Source organism: Bubalus kerabau, chromosome 9 (genome assembly GCF_029407905.1).
Source record: "Bubalus kerabau isolate K-KA32 ecotype Philippines breed swamp buffalo chromosome 9, PCC_UOA_SB_1v2, whole genome shotgun sequence".
Taxonomy (NCBI): Eukaryota; Metazoa; Chordata; class Mammalia; order Artiodactyla; family Bovidae; genus Bubalus; species Bubalus kerabau.
In genome coordinates, this window is record NC_073632.1 from 49,801,446 (window position 1) to 49,822,556 (window position 21,111).

The 21,111-nt window shown below is 38.3% G+C and overlaps 2 protein-coding genes across 3 annotated transcripts in view; one reads left to right on the forward strand and one right to left on the reverse strand.

The window, feature by feature from the left end:
• Window positions 1–14,024, forward strand: part of SNX3 (sorting nexin 3) — a 49,534-nt gene extending 35,510 nt beyond the window's left edge. For both annotated transcript variants that reach the window (XM_055535275.1, XM_055535274.1), the window contains exons 2-4: window positions 2,968–3,063; window positions 11,656–11,780; window positions 13,264–14,024. In XM_055535275.1, the coding sequence (XP_055391250.1) occupies window positions 2,968–3,063; window positions 11,656–11,780; window positions 13,264–13,369 (327 nt within the window). In that variant the 3' untranslated portion in view covers window positions 13,370–14,024. The remainder of the gene's footprint in view (window positions 1–2,967; window positions 3,064–11,655; window positions 11,781–13,263) is intronic.
• NR2E1 (nuclear receptor subfamily 2 group E member 1) overlaps window positions 3,593–21,111 on the reverse strand; it is a 48,657-nt gene continuing 31,138 nt past the window's right edge. Inside the window, exon 9 of the mRNA XM_055535273.1 lies at window positions 3,593–3,649. Within this exon, the coding sequence (XP_055391248.1) occupies window positions 3,625–3,649 (25 nt within the window). The 3' untranslated portion in view covers window positions 3,593–3,624. The remainder of the gene's footprint in view (window positions 3,650–21,111) is intronic.

Consider the following 21,111-nt stretch of genomic DNA (forward strand, 5'->3'; position numbering starts at 1 on the left):
CAAGGAAGCTTCCTGATCAGTCTTTGGCTGAGTTACATTTTGTAAAAGCTGTATAATATTTCATTTTATATTTGTAGCAGTTTAATAAGATTTTCAATTTCTAGGCTTTTTTTTTTTTTTTTTTTTTGCTATTATATAAATGATGTTCAAGTGAATTTCTATGCACTGATACCTTTTTGCATATGTGGACATATTCGTAGGATAATTCTTGATGGAATCATTGGCTCAAAAGATAATATGCCTTTAAAAGAGTGATAGATGTCACCAAAACGCCCTTCTTTAAGGTTGTTTCTCTATTAGCAGTAAGCTTTTTAGATGCCTATCTATCTTCACCATCATTGGGTATTAAAATTGAATACCTGCCTGTCTGATAAATGAAAATGGGATCTTACTGTTTTGACTGTCATTTCTTGTGTGAGTGAAGTTGAACGTTATTGACATAGTTTTTCTAAAGTCTGTCAGTTTATTCATCTTTATCTTTCACTAGTTTTTAAGTTCTTTATATTTTAATGAAATTATCTCTTTGTTTTATATTGCAGATATTTGTCTACAGTTTATGTTCTTTCAACTTTGTTTTTGTTTATGGTGTATAGTATTTTTATACTATTTGCTTATAACCAAATATATTACAAGCTTCATAAGGGCCAAGACTGCATCTTACTCATCATTATGTTCCCCATCTTATCTAGCACTATGCCCTTTTGTGGATGTTCTTAAACTTTAATAACAGTTGAATCCTTCCAAAACTGTAGGAGAAAAACATTACTCTTACTCTTTTCTCTTTAGAAAACCAAAATACAATATTTTATAAGGGTTAAATAAGTTGAAAGTTACCAATCATGAGCGTTTGTAATTAAAAGTGATAGTTCAATGGCTTAAACAAAAAAACCTCAGCATCTTTTATTTGTATGCTGATCAATTTGAATTGAAAGTCCTTATGATGATCAAGGAGAAGTTAACAGGCACACTTACCACTCTAAATGTAATGGGCAAATAATAAAATTACTTGATATGACTTTATCAAAACTCTAAAGCAGTCTTCATATAAAGAGAAATAGCCAGCTGAGAAAACTATAGAATTTTCTTAAACTAAGCATGATCCTTTTTTAATATATAATCTTCATTCTATTACCTAGTCATAGAAAGGAGTGGACTTTTTCTCCCTCCCACTACCCATCTATTAAAGTGAATCAGATATAATCATGATTGTGTCAAAAGTTCAAAAGGGAAAATGGAGGTAAAATGAGCTGAATTGGCATTCTTCCCTCAACATTGTACCTGTAAGCTTGATATGTTGTTTCAGAGATTAACTTTATAGACTTCCGTACCCAGAAGTATGAAAATTCTTAGGGAACTCTTTTCACAAGCTTGATCTTAACATACTGAATAAAGAGAGCAGCTAATCCCTTTTGTAAGGTAATTTGAGAGGAGGGAATTCAAAATGTAAAATCTCACCTGCAGAAAACACGCTATTCTGTAAAGGCCCTTCTATCTTTAGACACTTACAAAGACTTCATATTTTAGTGTGGAAGGGTGAACTTGGTTAAAAAGCCAATGGGTGAAATTAGAGAGAAATAATCCAGTGCTTTCTTTCTGGGAATTACCATCTTGCTCTCCAGGGGACTTAATTTTATTCCCTGTGGGTAATGAGAATACCCCTCTTGTACAGCAAGCCAGCATCTCTAAATATAAGCTTGACTTTTAGTATAATAAGAGTCTTGTTAGGTGCAATTTTGCTCTTAGTCATTAATACAATGAACAAATGTTGTGGTTACCTGGGAAAGAAAATTCAAGTGCTTTTAAACCTCTTGTGAGATTTGGTTTCATGCTTGAAATCTATACAGTGTTATGCCCAATAGCATCTGTAGAAGATTCCAAGCTATAAGGTGTACAACATGGAGAAGTTAATACATGTTGGAAAAAATTGAAACCACTACAAAACGGGTTTAAGGTCCTGAATAAAAAGCTTTTCTTTTACTAAATGACACTTACTAAGGCATTAAGTTTAACAAGTGATTGGAATTTTCTTAAGGGGAATTTTACGTGATGATGATGATGTCTCTGTTAAGAAGTCAGTCTTTCCTTCCAGTGGCACTTTTTCTTGGCAGCTTTAATACAGTTTGCGGTTCTACAAGTGCAAAGACCGGACAAAGAACAAAATATAATCTGACAGTATATAGTATTAAATAGCATTTTCAGTATATTATGGCATTAATTATGTTAGGTCATTTGCACCAACTTTGTGATATGTGCAATTAAAATCTGTTCTTGATTCTTTAAGTTTAGAATTTGACAGAAGTGGTCTTTCTTGTAAAGAACAGTATTCCATTCTGATGCAACCTTAAAGTACTGGGCATTATGTTTTCAGTTCCTAAAGTTGCCCTCAGTCTGAAAGCTCTGGACCTTATGTGTATGACTCCTGATTTCCTGTTGATAGTAAGAGCACACTGCACTCTTTCCCTGCTGTTTTTTGGCTTTTTTAAGAAGACCATTAAAAATAATCGTCCTTTATTCTTTTCTTTCATTATGAAGCTTCTAATCTAGTCATAATAACAAAATATTTTGTATTTCATTTCAAACTAGTAAAGCTCTGTTTCCACTGTGAGCATTGTATACTAAACTCTATAGCAATCAGAGCTGGCTTCATCTCACTCCTGACATTTTTACCACTTACTGAAAATAGAAACAATGACCTGTATTTATGTAACTGACCTCAGGAAGAATGACATCCAAAAGCATATGTACAAATGTGCATTTTAAAAAGTGTATTCTGGTATATGTAACATACTTTTTAACAGCTAAGCTTTATTAAAGGTAAAATGTCATCTTAATAACTTTTATGATTTTCTTAAGGTAACTGGGTTTGTCATTTTATTAGTTTGACAACAGATTCCCCCATTCCCCCAGCTTGTTTGAAATCCCTGTAACATGCTTCAATTTAGGAGTGATTTTTTTTATTTGTTTCAGACAAATCTGCCTATTTTCAAGCTAAAGGAATCTACCGTTAGAAGAAGATACAGTGACTTTGAATGGCTGCGAAGTGAACTAGAAAGAGAGAGCAAGGTAAGAATTATTTGTAGTGTTACCTTAAAGCAAAACATTCCAAATTTTAATGTTTAAGACCTCTTGGGAAAATAATCTTGAATAAAATGAGTAAAAGCAATTTTTCCCCCCAAATAGTTTAATTTCATTTTATTTCCTAGGAGATGGGGAAGTGTGTAGTTTTTCCTTAGAACTCTTCCTTTTCGTGTCTACTTCAGTGGCCCGGAGAGGCCTTTGCTGACTCACACTTACATGACACTTAGAACTTTCTTGCTATTGCTTCCTTCCTTTTTCTCGTCTTCCTGTTCACTTTGTCTTCCCACCCTTGGTAAGTTTCTCTTCTCAGTACATCTGCTATTGCATTGTATTTGCAGCTTTGTTTTTTTTTTAACTGACTCTACATTTTTATCATCATACATTTATATATAACAGAAATATCATAAACCAGCACTTACCTTAATCTGTATGATAGGTGCTAATAATCCTCAGATTCACTTTTTAAATGACGGCCATGATCTACCTTTAGGTTGCTACCTGCAGTTTTAGAACACTGTTACATATCCTGGTAAGAACTGTCTTCTCTTAGAAGAAGATTTGGTGGCTTTGGCTGCAAAATAGAGAAAACAAAGTCTCATTCTAATGTCTCTTACTTGAGCCCTACGTCAGAATGACATACGTAGCATGGAGTCTTGCAAAGTACCCTCAGTATGATGAAAAGTACACTCAAAAGACTAGCTTGTGCTTCCTTCTGAAGCATACTAAGATAGAAAAAGAAGGAAATCTTTCCTAACCAGATAAATGTGGCTGGATACAAGAGCAACATATACAAGTCATAGCATTCCATCAAAAATGGAAAAATAGTTTTACTCTAAAGAATATCCAAGTATAAAATGTTTCCAGGTAAAACTGAAAGTATAAGCCCATATAAAGAAAACCTTAAAACTTCTTTGAAAGGCAAAAAGAAGACCTTATAAACAGAAATACTACATTCCTGGTTTGGAATATTCACTTCAGAAGATTCATGTACTCTATAAATATTTGTGAGTTCATTCTATATGTTATGTGAGTAGCAGATAGAGCTGTGAACAAATGAAGGTCCTCACTTTTCTGGCACTTTATTGGGTAAGTCGGGGTGGTGGTGAAAAGGAAACCAGAAAAAAAATAGTAAGATTATATGTCAGGTGGTAATATGCTCTAAAAAAAAGTCTAAGGAAAATAGAGAGTGCTAGTCTCATATAGGATGGTCAAGGGAAGGCCTCACTTAGAGCTGGCATTTTAGCAGTAGACCCAACAGAAATAAGGCAGTATCTCCTAACTTATTTATAAACTTGCGAAATTCTAATAGGAATCTTAATGGAGTTCTTCATAAGCCTGCAGATAAGACTTTTAGTATCAGAGAAAGTGCAAGAATAGCCAAAAATTATTTTTACCAGTGATTTAGCACCTGCAGACATCAGCATATGTTAAGGCTGTAGTAATTAAAACAGTATAGTATTGCTTTGTTGTTGTTGTTCAGTCACCAAGTCATGTCTGACTCTCTGCAACCCCACGAACTGCAGCACGCCAGGCTTCCCTGTCCTTCACTATCTCCCTAAGTTTGCTCAAACTCATGTCCATTGAGTCAGTGATGCCATCCAGCCATCTCATCCTCTGTCCCCTTCTTCTCCTCTTGCCCTGTCTTTCCCAGCATCAGGGTCTTTTCCAGTGAGTTGGCTCTTCTCCAGTGAGTTGGCTTTTCACATCAGGTAGCCAAAGTATTGGAGCTTAAGCTTTGGTATCAGTCCTTCCAGTGAATATTCAGGGTTGATTTCCTTTAGAATTGACTGGTTGGATCTCCTTGTTGTGCAGGGGACTCTCAAGAGTCTTCTTCCAGCACCACAATTTGAAAGCATCAGTTCTTCAGCATTCAGCCTTCTTTATGGTCCAGCTCTCACATCCATACATGACTACTGGAAAAACCATAGTTTTGACTATACGGACCTTTGTTGGCAAAGTATTGCTTTAGGGATGAGCAAATAGATTAGCAGAATGTCAGAGAATTGAGAAGCTAACCATGTGTTTATTGGAAATTTAGTTCATAACAAAAATAACTTTGTCAATTAGTATAGAAAGGAATTTATATTCAGCAAATAGGGTTGAAACATGTGGCTGTTTGGGAATAAAGCTGTATAATTTGCTGTATATAAATTACAGATGGTTTGAATATCTAAATGTACAAAACAAGGAAGTTTTAGGTTACAAAGAAGAAATTTTTTATGACCATAGGGAGAAGTGTCTTTTTCCCCCCACCTTTATTTGAGATATAATTGACAGATAACGTTGTATAAGTTTAAGTTGTATAACACAATGATATGATACATGTATATCTTATAAAATGATTACCATAATAAGGTTAGTTAATACATCTATCACGTCATTGTTTTGTTGGTGGTGGTGGTAACATTCAAACTCTGTTTCTGTTAGCAAATTTTAAGACTATAATACAATCTTGTTAACTGTAGTTACAATGCTATAATAGATCTCTAGAAGACCCCCTGGAGAAGGGCATGGCAGCCCACTCCAGTATTCTTGCCTGGAGAATCCCATGGAGAGAGGAGCCTTGTGGGCTATAGTCCATGGGGTCACAGAGTTGGACGTGACTGAAACAACTTAGGACAGCACAGCACACAGATCTCCAGAACTTACTCATTCTTTAACTGAAAGTTTGTACCATTCGACCAATATCTCCCTATTTCCCCTACCCCCCAACCCCTGAAAACCACTAATCTATTAATACTACTCTCTGTTTCTATGAGTTCAACTCTTCTAGATTCCACACAGAAGTGGGATCATATAATATTTGTCTTTTTCTGTCTGATTTATGATAAGAAGTATCTTGATAGGCTTTTGACTTTGCTTAACATAGTACCTGGCCTACTGGAGTGTTTAATAAGCATTCCATAAATGTATATGTCACTTTTTTTCATGACAGCTTTATTGACATAACTCACATGCCATACAATTCACCAATTTTTACATTCATTTGTTTTTGGCCCTGGGTCTTCATTGCAGCGCATGGGTTTCTCTAATTGCAGCGAATGGGGGCTGCTCTTTGTTGCCATGTGTGGGCTTCTCATTGAGGTGGCTTCTCTTGCTGTGGAGCACAGACCTTAGGCACACGGGCTTCAGTATTCGGCTCTCAGGCTATAGAGGGTGGGCTTAGTCATTGTGGTGCACAGCCTTAGTTGCTCTGCGGCATGTGAAATCTTCCCAGACCAGGGATCGAACCTGTGTCCCCCACACCGGCAGACAGGTTCCTGTCCACTGTGCCACAAAGGAAGTCCACAACTCACCAATTTAAAGTGTATTAATTCTTAATTCTTACCATTAAGTGTAATGGTTCTTAGTATATTCAGAGTTGTGCAACCATTACTACAGTCAGTTTAGGACATTGTAATCTCTCTCTAAGAGAAACACCATACCCATTAGTAATCATTACTGATTTCTCCTCACCCAGCCTTTCACAACCACTAATTTTCTTTCATTATGGATTTTCCTGTTCTGGGCATTTTGTATAAATAGAAGCATAGAATATGTAGTCTTTTCTGTCTGGCTTTTTTCACTGAGTGTGTTTTCAGGGTTCATCCTGTTGTATTGTTAATCACTACTTCATTTATTTATTCTTTTGTATGGATATATCATTTTTTATTTACACATTTATCATTGGCAGACATTTGAGTTTTTCCTGCTGTCTGACAGATATTGTGAATAATGCTGCTGTGAACATTCATGGACAGGTTTTTGCATGGACATGTGTTTGTATATCTTGGCTATATAACTCTTGTATCTCTTGGGTATGCTCAAAATTCTCCAAGCAGTATGTGAACCGTGAACTTCCAGATGTTCAAGCTAGATGTAGAAAAGGCAGAGGAACCAGAGATCAAATTGCCAACATCCGCTAGATCATCGAAAAAGCAAAAGAGTTCCAGAAAAACATCTACTTCTGTTTTATTGACTACGCCAAAGCCTTTGACTGTGTGGATCACAACAAACTGTGGAAAATTCTTCAAGAGATGGGAATACCAGACCATGTGACCTGCCTCCTGAGGAATCTGTAGGCAGGTCAAGAAGCAATAGTTAGAACTGGACATGGAACAACAGACTGGTTCCAAATCGGGAAAGGAGTACATCAAGGCTGTATATTGTCACCCTGCTTATTTAACTTATATGCAGAGTACATCATGAGAAATGCTGGGCTGGATGAAGCACAAGCTGGAATCAGGATTGCTGGGAGAAATATCAATAACCTTAGATATGCAAATGACACCACCCTTATGGCAGAAACCAAAGAAGAATTAAAGAGCCTCTTGATAAAAGTGAAAGAGAAGAGTGAAAAAGCTGGCTTAAAATGCAACATTCAGAAAACTAAGATCATGGCATCCGGTCCCATCACTTCATGGCAAATAGATGAGGAAACAATGGAAACAGTGAGAGACTATTTTCTTGGGCTCCAAAATCACTGCAGATGGTGACTGCAGCCATAAAATTAAAAGATGCTTGCTCCTTGGAAGAAAAGCTATGACCAGCCTAGACAGCATATTAAAAAGCAGAGACATTACTTTACCAACAAAGGTCTAGTCAAAGCTATGGTTTCTCCAGTAGTCATGTATGGATGTGAGACTTGGATTATAAAGAAAGCTGAGCACCAAAGAATTGATGCTTTTGAACTGTGGTGTTTGAGAAGATTCAAGAGTCTCTTGGACTGCAAGGAAATCCAGCCTGTCAATCCTAAAAGAAATCAGTCCTGAATATTCATTGGAAGGACTGATGCTGAAGCTGAAACTCCAATGCTTTGGCCACCTGATGCGAAAAACTGACTCATTACAAAAGACCCTGATGCTGGGAAAGATGGAAGGTGGAGAAGAAGAAGAGATGGTTGGATGGCATCACCGACTCAATGGACATGAGTTTGAGTGAGCTCCTGAAGTTGGTGATGGGCAGGGAAACCTGGTGTGCTGCAGTCCATGGGGTCACAAAGAGTCGGACATGCCTGAGCAACTGAACTGATATACCTAGGAGTGGATTTATGGCCATATGATAACTGTTTAACTTTTTGAGGCATTCCCAGACTGTTTTCCAAAGCAGCTACATTTTCCCGAACAGTGTATTAAGGTTCCACTTTTCTCCATGTCCTCACCAACACTTAGTGTTATTAATTTCTTTATTATAGCTTTCTTAGCATGTATGAAATGGTGTCTCCTTGTGGTTTTCATTTTCCTGATGCCTAATGATGATCATCTTTTCAGGTACTTATGTATCAGCCATTATTTTGGTGGATAAATTTTTTTTTCAGATCCTTTGCCCATTTAATTGAGTTTCTTTTGTTATTGAGTTGTATATAGAATATATTAAAAAGAAGCTCTTAGAAGTCTCTTATTATATTTACAATTTGCAAAAATCTTATCCCATCCTGTGGATTGTTTTCACTTGATGATCTCCTTTGAAGCATAGTACTTCACTTTTAACATTAAATCAGTTTTTTATTTTGGGCATTTAACCTGTGTGAAAGTTGTATTTTCATTAGCGTATTCTTGAAAGTCGCAAGAATGGACTGCAAGGAGATCAATCCATTAGCGTATTCTTGAGAGTCGCAAGAATGGACTGCAAGGAGATCAATCCATACAATCTTAAGAGAAATCAGCCCTGAATATTCATTAGGACTGATGCCGAAGCTGAAGCTCCAATACTTTTGGCCACCTGATGCGAAGAGCTGACTCATTACAAAAGACCCTGATGCTGGGAAAGATTGAAGGCAGGAGGAAAAGGGGATGACAGAGGATGAGATGGTTGAATCGCATCACCAACTCAATGGACTCATCGAGTCCATTGGACTCAATAGGTTTGAGCAAGCTCCAGGAGATAGTGAAGGACAGGGAGGCCTGGCGTGCTGCAGTCCATCGTATCGCAAAGAGTTGGACACAACTGAGCAACTGAACAACAAAATTGCTAAGAACAGTTAATCAAGTTGTTTTGTTTATATATTACTACTTCTACTTAAGATCTGTCATACTAGATCAGAAAGTTGGTGACATTTATTGTGTTTATTAGTCATTATGGTTTAATTTTTTAGCTTTTATTTCAGTATGTTTTCACTAGATTATGCTGGCCAGGTATCCTCCTGTCCTCATCTTGCCCACATATACATACATATCATCAGACTCCTGACTTTTTAAATTGGTGTGAGAATTCTAAGTAGATCTTTTCAGACTGCTTAAGCAAAAATAGTTTGATGTTGAAGATCTTTGTTAACAAACCACTTATGATTTTTGTAGGTGATTAATCCTGTTGCCTACAGCATCACCATCCAATTCAATGAGTATTTTGAGTATTAGTAAAAGTATGTCTCCACTGATGATAATACACAGTAATCTTTAAATTCTTCCCTGAATTAACAGTGGTCATTTCTTTAATGCACTAGTTCTAGATTCCTTCTTTTAATAATAGCTTTATAGATATAGATGTTTTTCCCTGCCCATCATATAGCTATTCTGTTGGAGCACAGCTAGTGGTCATAATCCGGTTTTCAGTTGTAGTTTACCTGCAGGTTTCAAATCTTCAACTTGACAAATGCTTTTATAATATAAGGGAGAGACTTAAGATTGGTAAAGCAAACTTACGATGACAAATCTTTAGATGTCTTAATCACTGGCACCTGGGAAGAGGAGATCTAGGAAGGAATTACAGAGTTTATGTAGGGCATTGGTTTTGTGTTTCTTTTTTACTCTTTGTTTTTTGTGCGTGTGTAAGAAGTTGTGTAATTTTTCCCTTTTTTACCTTGTTGAATTATTGTTTTAGGATAGAAACTCTTCATCAAGGGTTTTAGATTTTACCTCTTAGAATATGTATAATTTTATTACTGGTGTTTACTGTTTATATTTTTTCTTGTGTGAATTGTTTGCCTACACCTTTTCTCTGTTTTAATGTAAGATAAGGATTCACCTAAGTGGTTAGTCATTTAACAGATATTTGAACTTCTCTGTATGCCCAGCTTTCCTTAAAATAACCATAAGAAGCCTGAGACAAGGGTCCGTGATTTGAAGGCATTAATAGGATAGATTGGTGGCTCTCCAGGAGGGGTAGTTTTGTCCCCCAGGAAGACATTTGACAGTGTCTGGAGACCACTGTGATTGTCACACCTATCTGTGTGGAGTGCCTACTGGTGACAATCGAGTGGGTAGAGGTCCGGGATGCTGTTGAATAGGTATTATACAGTGTACAAGAAACCCTTCCCCCCAGTACATTATCTAGTTCAACATGTTAATAGTGCCATGGTTGAGAAATTCTGGGATAGAGAACCTGACGAACCTATGAAATAAATAGCTAGGTACTATTTAATTCAGGGGCATCCCAGGTGACTCAGTGATAAAGAATCCGCCTGCCAAGCAGGACACACAGGTTCAATCCTTGGGTTGGGAAGATCCCCCAGAGAAGGAAATGGCAACCCAGTCCAGTATTCTTACCTCGGAAATCCCACAGACAGAGGAGGGTTACCATCCATGGAGTTGCAAAGTGTCAGACACAACTTAGTGACTAAAGAAACAGCAGCAGCATTTAAACAAATATTTGAGATCCAGATAATTTCTAGAAGAGGGAGATCAGTCATAAGTTGTCCCTAAAGGAAAGCTAGACTTTGACAGGGAAAATTTGGGATGTTCTTTTATTGTAGAAGAAGAAATGACAGGTCTTTGGGGAAAGGTAGGATAATGGGTTTGGGAGAAAGTTGATTGTTTCTTAGCCTAGTAATGCTGCTGCTAAGTCGCTTCAGTCGTGTCTGACTCTGTGCCACCCCATAGACGGCAGCCTACCAGGCTCCTCCATCCCTGGGATTCTCCAGGCAAGAACACTGGAGTAGGTTGCCATCTCCTTCTCCAGTGCATGAAAGTGAAAAGTGAAAGGGAAGTCGCTCAGTCGTCTCCGACTCTTAGCGACCCCATGGACTGCAGCCTACCAGGCTCCTCCGTCCATGGGATTTTTCCAGGCAAGAGTACTGGAGTGGGGTGCCATTGCCTTCTCCATAGAAGAGTGGCAACAAGTAGTAATTATTGGTTATTTTGTCATTACCTCAAACACAGGCAGGAAAGATTATATGCAGTTAGTGTGAAGTGGAAGAAATTGACCACAGAATTCTTATCTGCCCATGCCAGAAAGAACATTGCTAATATTTTACTTCCTCATTTAATTGGGAGTTCAGATTGATCTCTGCAATTACCATTGTAATAAAGTAGTGTTCTCGCCAAGCAACATCAAAACTGTCTGAGGGGCATGGTAGCCATTATTTCAGTGTTGCTTATTCCCATTGTATACTTGTGCTTTGGTAAGTCCAGGAAAAATGAAAATTAAGCCATTGAGGAGCTTTGGTCTGATGGACTATTCTGGCATTTTGTTTATCTTGCCTCCAAAACACTAAATCATTTTTCAGTGTATTTTTATTGAGTCCCTTTTACTGTATATTTAAACTAGTTTGACAGTAGGATAGCTCTCATAGTGAAGATATACTTTGTCTTCGTGTTGTGCTCTACAGATTTTCCCATTTCAGCCAGCATGTTGTTCAAGAACTTTCTTACCATGTTTTAGGTTGTAGTCCCCCCACTCCCTGGGAAGGCATTTTTGCGTCAACTTCCTTTTAGAGGAGATGATGGCATATTTGATGACAATTTCATTGAAGAAAGGAAGCAAGGGTTGGAGCAGTTTATAAACAAGTAAGTGCTTTCTGTTCCTCAAGGTCTAAGAGTGAATAGTGTTCTGAGATTCTTTAGGTGACTGCTAGTAATTTTTTTTTTTTTTTGCTAGTAATTTAGATATCAGACTAATACTACTTTTTCCTTTTGATCATCTTCTAACTTTTTTGTATCATTTAAATGAAGTAAAAATATATAACAAATTGAATATTATGTGCTAAATATTAATAAACTTACAAGTGATATGAGTATCTTTTTGTTGATCTGAGTTTTGTATGTTTTTCTTGGTTAATTTATGCCAATTACATTTAAAATTACAGCATTTAAAAATAGTTTTACTTATGATTCTTTTTGATTTAAGGTATGTTTTAGCATGAACAATACACTTGCAGTCATTTTGTTTGCAGATGGAAGGTATTATCTGCATGTCTTGTGTAAAAGCTGCACATTTTACATTTTCATGGCAAAATATATACTTTTGAAAATGTAAAAGATTGTATCATTTATCTTTTACTTTAGAAACTTTTAATAAAATCAACCTCTAGCTTTTTTTATTCCTATTTAAGATACAGTGTTTTGTTTTGTTTTGTTTTGACTGCACTTCTCAACTTGCTCAATCTTAGTTCCCCAGCGAGGGATTGAACTATTAGTTTCCCCAGCAGTGAAAGCATAGAGTCCTAACCACTGGACCACCAGAGAGTTCTCTAAATATAGCCGTTTTTTAAAAGCCAAAATTGTAGGAAGAGTTATGCCTGCAAAGGGCTCACTGTAATTGTGCATTTGGCCTTAAGTTTGGCCACATAAAGTCAAATCCTAGAGAATACTGTTGTGTGAGCTTACTTATTAGCAGTACTTTTTTATCTAGTAATTTGAAGATCTGTGAGTGGTAAACAGGGAAAGTTACACAAAGCCCTTAACTTTTAGTTATCTGATATAGCACACAACCTTCATTGTCTACTTTCTTTTTGGAAAAGGCAGTGCTAGCTTGGATGTTTTTAAATTCTGAAATAAAGTCTGGTTGCCCAGTCTGGTTTTATATTTGTTCTGATAGAAACCTTGAAAAGCAAGCAAGCAAAAAAAAAAACCCCAAAACCTTGCACATTTGTGCTTGTTTCTTAGTATTTGGGGGTTTTATTGAACTTGTGATCCTATATCTTTTTCTTCTTTAAAATGTATTCTTTGAATCAATGACATTGTTTGACTTTTAACATTAAAATTCATTTAGGTTTCTTAGGAATTCACCAACTAATATGTAAAGAAGCTATCTGGGTACATATTGCCAGAGACAGTGTAAAGCTAGTGATTAAATGTTTTCCAAATTACCCTTACAGACAGAAGGAAAGCAAATACATAGTTACTCACTAGATAGACCATAGCTCTATGGGCTGTCCAGAGTAACATTGTTACTAAATTGTTCATGTTTCCTAATCTTAAAATGTGTATGTTTGGTCCCCCTGCCCTGCTTTTATAAAAATTGGACTGAACTTGTATTTTTTATTTCTAGGGTCGCTGGTCACCCTCTGGCACAGAATGAACGTTGTCTTCACATGTTTTTACAGGATGAAATTATAGATAAAAGCTATACTCCATCTAAAATAAGACATGCCTGAAATTTCACAAGAAGGGGTGGAAAAAAAAAAAACTTTCCATGACTTAATGATTCATATGCACCAGTGAAGAAGTTCTAACTAACTTTAGCATGCTGCACAAGAAACTGGTATAATATGCCTTCAGTATACTAACACTCATATGCTCAATTTTGTTTTGTTTTGTTTTGGCAGTTGACAAGAAGTTAATTTGCTTTAGTGAAAAATCCCTCATTCCAACCTTTCTATATAAATAGCTCTTTCTTGCTGTTTTAATGTGGTATATACTCTAGCTTCACAAACCTGTTGCTCCAGTATAACCTGCAGTGTCCTAACTAAACTTACTCACTTGGTCTTACCTGCAGTTTTTTGTGTCTTGTTTGCTTCTTGAATCCAATTAATAGAATATTTCTCTTACCCCTTTTTAATATGTGGTGTCACTTTAGCTAATTTATGTGTGGAAGCACTACACATTGGTTTCCAGTACCCTACACGTAAGATACATGCTTGTATGCAGAGAGTATCTCCCTTCAGGCTTGTAATACCCTTCACATGGAAGATCAATGAGGGAAATCTTTATATTCTGTATAAAAACAAAATCAAATTTATATACTAAAATCATTTGTCTAAAAATTTAAGTTGTTTTCAAATAAAAATAAAAATGCATTTCTGATATGCACTGATTGTGTTGCCTCTGGTTTTTCTTTTCTCTCTTCAGAAGGCTTTCCTACTTAACTCACTTGCTGAGAGGGATTATTTACTAATTATATACTTCTCATTCCTGTAACTCCATTCCTCTTTAAACAGTGGTGATATCAAATATTCTACTACCCTTTGAATGGAGGTATTTTCTTTTACACAACAACAACAAAAATGTGATGTACTAGAAAAAGCATTCCTTAAAGCTTATTGAGTCATTATGAAGCACTTTGTGTATTTGGAAAATGCTCTTATAATCTGAAGTCATTCTATTCAAAAATCCTTTTAAGATAAGTCAATAGCATGCCTCCTATTTTTCAGAAGAATTTTCTTCCTAGCTCATCTGAGTGACTTATTTAAACAAACTTAGCAAGAGTGTAATAACATTTTCTTAGCAGATCCATGCTTTCTAATTTGGTTTAGGAAGTGGCACATTTTCTCCTCTTCTCCTCTAACCAAGGGAGAGGGCCTCGAACAGTGTTCTAGCCTGACTTGTATAACCAGAAAATGCAGGAAGGATTCCTTGCTGCCTAACTTGTGTTGCAGCCAGAATGTGGTCTCTAATTTGAATCTGTACTACATCTGGTGGTTTGGAGACCCATTGTGACCTAGAGTTAAACTCCAAGGTAAGGAAGGTTTTCCCTCGCACTCCAGATGTGTCTCCTATAGAGACAGATCAGTCCATTTCAGAGAAAACCAGCTTAGGCCTTGGCCTAATACCCAGGATGTCCCCCCAAGCAGATCGCTGTCATAGGAAGAAGTCAGAGCTGCCCTAGTATGTCTTATTGCTTATATATGTCACAGTTGCATAATACTGGACATTTCAATTACTGTAAATTAAGGTACAGAATAAATAGCATATGAATTGTGTTTCACTGAGAGCAGTAAAAGATGGTCAGTAACATCAAAAGTTTTCGGTATGTAGTAAAATTGAAAGTTTTTGGCATGCAGAACAGAGTTAACAGTAGCTTTGCTAAACTCAGTAATTCCTCCAAAGTATGGGTGATATTGCCTCCTGGGGAACATTTGGCAATTTGGCAAGACTTTTTTGGCTGTCACAACCAGGAAATGCTACTGGAATCTAGCAGGCAGAAGGTTAAAGATGCTACTAAACTCTGTACAATGTACACAGGACTGCTTCCCACAACAGAAAAATGTCAACAGTACTAACGTTTCTACTCGGTGTGGAATTCTTTTGATTTTGATCATTTATAGACAAGAGAATTGTGTGATTTAGGATTGGTTGTACTGGCCTTGCTTTTATTTATTTATTGGCCTTGCTTACTTTTAATCTCTACAATTTCCTTAGGGCAGGCATGCTTTTAGAAAGTTGAAGGTTTAAAGTCAAATGAAAGGTGATTTATTCTAGGTAACATGTTTTTTTACCTAATGTAGGAGGATATATCTCACTGTTGTTTCTTAGAGAACTGAAACCACGGTCTGCATTAAAACAGTATCTTTGGACTTCTATAGTGGTACAGTGGTAAGAATCTACCTGCCAATGCAGAAGACACGGGTTCAATCCCTGTTTCCAGAAGATCCCACATGTCACAGAGCAGCTAAGCCTGTGAACCACAGCTGCTGAAGCTTGTGCGCCTAGAGACTGTGCTCCACAACAAGAGAAGCCACCACAACAAGCCCACACACTGCAACCAAGAGTAGCCCCCACTCACAACTAGAGAAAGCCCACTCAACAGCAATTAAGACCCAGCACAGCCAAAAATAAATTTTTTTTAAAAGCTCCAAAAACAACAACACCACCTTTAACCCTATGAACTAAAAGTGCAGGTGCTGTCAACTCCGGTAACACAGAAGTTTCTAGAAGCCCGTAAAGAGTCTTCCTAAAAGTAGGTGAATTGGCAGTGAGTTATGCAGCAAGAGTCTCCAACTCTGTGTCCTCTCAGTAAATTATCACCTTGTCCCAACTTCTGCCAGATGTAAAATTTCAACAGCAGTGGTACTATTGGTAACTTAACAATTGTTGAAGACCAAATGTAAAATCCACAGAACAGCAGTTCCTGAGACTATAAAGGCTTAATGATAGTTAGCTGATGGCAGTGGGAATCACAGATGAAGCATTAGCCACAGCAAATGATACCACTAAGCCCCTGGCAGTTCCTGAATAGGTTTATCTGGTATTTGGTTTCCTGCTGGGCGGTTCTGCTGTGGTGACCCTCAGTAGTGATGATGACCTCTGGGCTGGATACCGGAGAGCATCTTCTTTTTATTACATCCTTTTTTTTTTTAACTCAGCCCTCTCATTAAGGGCCATTCCTGTGCTTCAGCTTGCTTTGCCCGTTTTGGGTGAATATAGCCAATGAAAGGAGAAGGCTCCTCGCCCGTAAGTCTTTACAGATAAAATTTGTTTAAGGTGTGGATGGACAGAGAGATTAGCACACTGCCTGGTTTATAGGTTAACTGCTCTGAGTGCTCAGTTCAGTCGCTCAGTCGTGTCCGACTCTTTGTGACCCCATGACCCCTGGCGTGTGACAGCACGCCAGGCCTCCCTGTGCATCACCAACTCCCGGAGTTCACCCAGACTCATGTGCATCAAGTTGGTGATGCCATCCAGCCATCTCATCCTCTGTCGTCCCCTTCTCCTGCCCCCAATCCCTCCCAGCATCAGGGTCTTTTCCAGTGAGTCAACTCTTCACATGAGGTGGCTAAAGTATTGGAGTTTCAGCTTCTGCATCAGTCCTTCCAATGAACACCCAGGACTGATCTCCTTTAGGATGGACTGGTTGGATCTTATTGCAGTCTTCTCCAACACCACAGTTCAAAAGCATCAGTTCTTTGGCATTCAGCTTTCTTCACAGTCCAACTCTCACATCCATACATGACTACTGGAAAAACCATAGCCTTGACTAGACGGACCTTTGTTGGCAAAGTAATGTCTCTGCTTTTGAATATGCTATGTAGGTTGGTCATAACTTTCCTTCCAAGGAGCAAGCAAGCATCTTTTAATTTCATTGCTGCAATCACCATCTGCAGTGACTTTGGAGCCCCCAAAAATAAAGTCTGACACTGTTTGCACTGTTTCCCCACCTATTTGCCATGAAGTGATGGGACTAGATGCCGTGATCTTAGTTTTCTGAATGTTGAGCTTTAAGCCAACTTTTTCACTCTCCTCTTTCACTGTCATCAAGAGGCTTTTTAGTTTCCCTTCACTTTCTGCCATAAGGTGGTGTCATCTGCATATCTGAGGTTATTGATATTTCTCCTGGCAATTTGATTCAGTTTGTGCTTCCAGCCCAGCGTTTCACATGATGTACTCTGCATATAAGTTAAATAAGCAGGGTGACAATATACAGCCTTGATGTACTCCTTTTCCTATTTGGAACCAGTCTCTTGTTCCATGTCCAGTTCTAACTGTTGCTTCCTGACCTGCATGTAGGTTTCTCAAGAGGCAGGTCAGGTGGTCTGGTATTCCCATCTCTTTCAGAATTTTCCACAGTTTATTGTGATTCACACAGTCAAAGGCTTTGGCATAGTCAGTAAAACAGAAATAGATGTTTTTCTGGAACTCTCTTACTTTCTCAATGATCCAGCAGATGTTGGCAATTTGATTTCTGGTTCCTCTGCTTTTTTCTAAAAGCAGCTTGAACATCTGGAAGTTCTAGCTGTGATTATTAGAATATACAAGTGTTTGGACTGGGAAACAAGTTAGAAACTAGGAGGATAGAGTATGTCTTCCTTGATAGTTCCTTTATGATCGCTGTCATACAACTCCTTATAAAGTAAATAATATTCTCCTTTACAGATGAGAAGACTGATGCTCTGCAAGCTTAAGTAATATGCCCAAGGTTACCCAGGATGTTATGGCTCTAGATTAACACTAGAAAGATGTCTGCCTCTAAAAGCCATGCCTTGGTGCACTTCTTTCTTAGGACCAGGCCTGTGACTTGGTACCTACCCAGCTTTTATTTAATGCTCAATAGATGTACTGATTGAGTGAAAGGATGAATTTCCAGTAACATTTCCAGGGTCCTCTAGGATGACCATGAGTGAATGTGAATTGGTTTTGTTTTTTAGTGTGATTGTAATTTTAAGTATAAAAAGTGCTTTGGGGCATGCAGAGGTAATTGATCAGAAATATCTTATGCTCCTAAACTTAGCTGTGTACCACAATTACTGTTTAAGACTGTCCAGGTTTTTTTTTTTTTTTTTTTTTAAAGCTTTGCAGGTAATTCTGAAATAGCCATGTTTGGGCACTTAGCTAGAAGGCCCTTTGATTTCCTGGAATTTGGTTTGATTTGATCTTAACCTGACTATATCATTATGAAAAGAAATCAGGAAATTAAGAAAAAGTCAGGACTTATCTTAAGAAATTACTTTTGTAAATCTTGATTTATAGTAAATGAAGTTTGCCTTATTCTGACCTTGCTAAGAAAATAAGACCTTGATTTTGGAGACCAGGGCAATTTGTTTAAAAGCCCAAAAGGAAGTTTTCAGGGTGCTGGGTAGCACCTCACCACAGATGCCTTTTAGAATGAGTGACATAAATGGAAGTGACTCAGCAAAATCAAACTGCAACACTAAGCATTTTACATGAGCAAAGTGTAAACATACACAAGAGGTTAACAAAGGCCCTTTCTCAAGAAACTCAGTCTTGCTACGGCACTGTCATGAAAAGACTCACAAGGTACAGACAGAAGACACGGCAAATGTGAGGAGGGAAGGGACACATGAGTTCAAGTGGAGGGAGGGAAATGGTCATTTAAAATAAATGCCACTTGAGTTTCAGCCCCAACGTGTAAAAAGCTTGAAAGTTGGCATCCTTGGCTTCACAACAAGGAAAAGCTCGACAAAGTGAAAAAATCAGTGACCCACCTTATCTTAGGCCCACCCATCAGAGAATGGAGGTTGCAGAGCAAACCTCCACCCTCAAATCTGGAATGACACGCTCATCTAGACAGACATGGTCAAAATCTGTTCACCTCTGAGCAGGAACTGCTAGTCACAAACTGGTAGGATCACACATACTGTGATACTGAATTTGTGGAGGTTGAGGGTGACCTTCCCAGGTGGCACTGGTGGTAAAGAACCCACCTATCAATGCAGGAGGCATAGAGACATGGATTTGATCCCTGGGTTGGAAAGAGCCCCTGGAGAATTAAAGGGCAACCAACTCCTGTATTCTTGCCTGGAGAATCCCATGGACAGAGGAGCTTGGCAGGCTACAGTCCATAGGGTCGCAAAGAGTTGGACACAACTGAAGCGACTGAACGTGCACACACAAGTGTGGTCTAGCATGAGAGTAACTCCTGGAGACCACAGTCTTAGAGGGGCCCCCACATGTACCTAGGCTGTACCTCCAGGAACCCCACCAGATTTCCACAGGGAAGATCAAGACAGATCCCTTATGTCTCTGACAGGAAGAGGAGATGAATAATCAATGTGAAATACCAGAATCTGCTTTGTTACAAAGGCCCGTGCGTGTGTGCTCAGTCGCTTCAGTTGTGTCCAACTCTTCGGAACCCTCCAGGCTCCTCTGTCCATGAGATTCTCCAGGCAAGAATACTGGAGTGGGTTGCCATGCCTTCCTCCAAGGATCTTCCTGACCCAGGGATTGAACCTGTGTCTCCTGCATTGCAGGCATTACCGCTGACCAACCAGGAAAGCCCGTTATAAAGGCCTATCCTCCAGGATAAGCCTTTGCCAGAGCCTTATCCCTCCCTGATGAGGGAAGGGCATTCCTCCCACACCTCTAGCCTTCCTATCTTACCTAAAGGAAAAATAAAACATGGTCAACAGAGGTCAAAACTTTAAGGAAATGCTGCAGCCAGAGAAGAGAGGAAACGAGGAAGGGGGAAGCTGTGCCACTGGAGACACCTGTGAAGGCCACAGGCCCACTGGACCCTGGACATCTAGAAACTATAGAATGTGCTCTTGCCTCCCACTGTAGCACCACACCACACCAGGGCTCCGGTATAACAGTGGATTATAGCTGAAAGCTGCCAGACAGACTCTGAGGAGGAAGGAAACCTAGAGTTAAGGAAGAGAAAAGCATAGAAACGAGTAATTTGAAGCCTCTGGTACCTAAAATCAGAGCAAACATTAAACAAGTCCACTCCCTAGCCAGATAATCATAAATCTTAAACAGAGAAGGCCCATTTATTTTAGTTTCTATTATCTAGTGCAACATATGTGGCTTTCAACAAAAAATTCCAAGGTATGCCAAAAAACAAGAAAAAACATTCAGAAGAAAGAAAGCAATCATCAGAACCAGAGTCACATATGATACCAGAGTCAGATACGACATTGGAATTATCAAACGGAATTTAAAATAACTGATTAATATGTTAAAAGTTTTAATGGGGGGGGGGGAACATTCAAGAACAGAAGGGTAATGTAATTAGATAAGTAGAAACTTTAAGACTCAAAGGAAATACTAGAGATCAAAATCACTGTCATAAAAATGAAGAATGCCTTTTAATGGGCTCATCAGTAGACTCAACATAAAATAAGTGCATCTTAAGATATGGCTCAGATGGTAAAGCGTCTGCCTACAATGCGGGAGGCTGGGGTTCAATCCCTCGGTCAGGAAGATCCCCTGGAGAAGGAAATGGCAACCCATTCCAGTATTCTTGCCTGGAAAATCCCATGGACAGAAGAGCCTGGTAGGCTACAGTCCATGGGGTCGCAAAGAGTCGGACACGACTGAGTGACTTTCTTTCTTTCTTTCTTTAAGATATATCAGTAGAAACTGCCCAAACTGAAACACAAAAAGTAAACAACAGATAAACAACAAAACTTCCAAAAACTGAAATCATTGCAAAAGGTATAACACATGTGTAACTGGAATACCGGAAAGGACAGAGCAAAATAAATATTTTAAGTTCTAAATGGCTGAGAACTTACCAAACTTAAAGACAACAAACCACAGATCCAAAAAGCTGAGAAAATACCAAGATAAATTCAAAACAAAACAGCACAGGCATATCATATTCTAACTGCAAAAAATCAACATGAAAGTGAAAGTCAGACATGTCTGACACTTTGGGACCCTGTGGACTGTATAGTACTGGAATGGGTAGCTGGTCCCCTCTCCAGGGGATCTTCCCAAC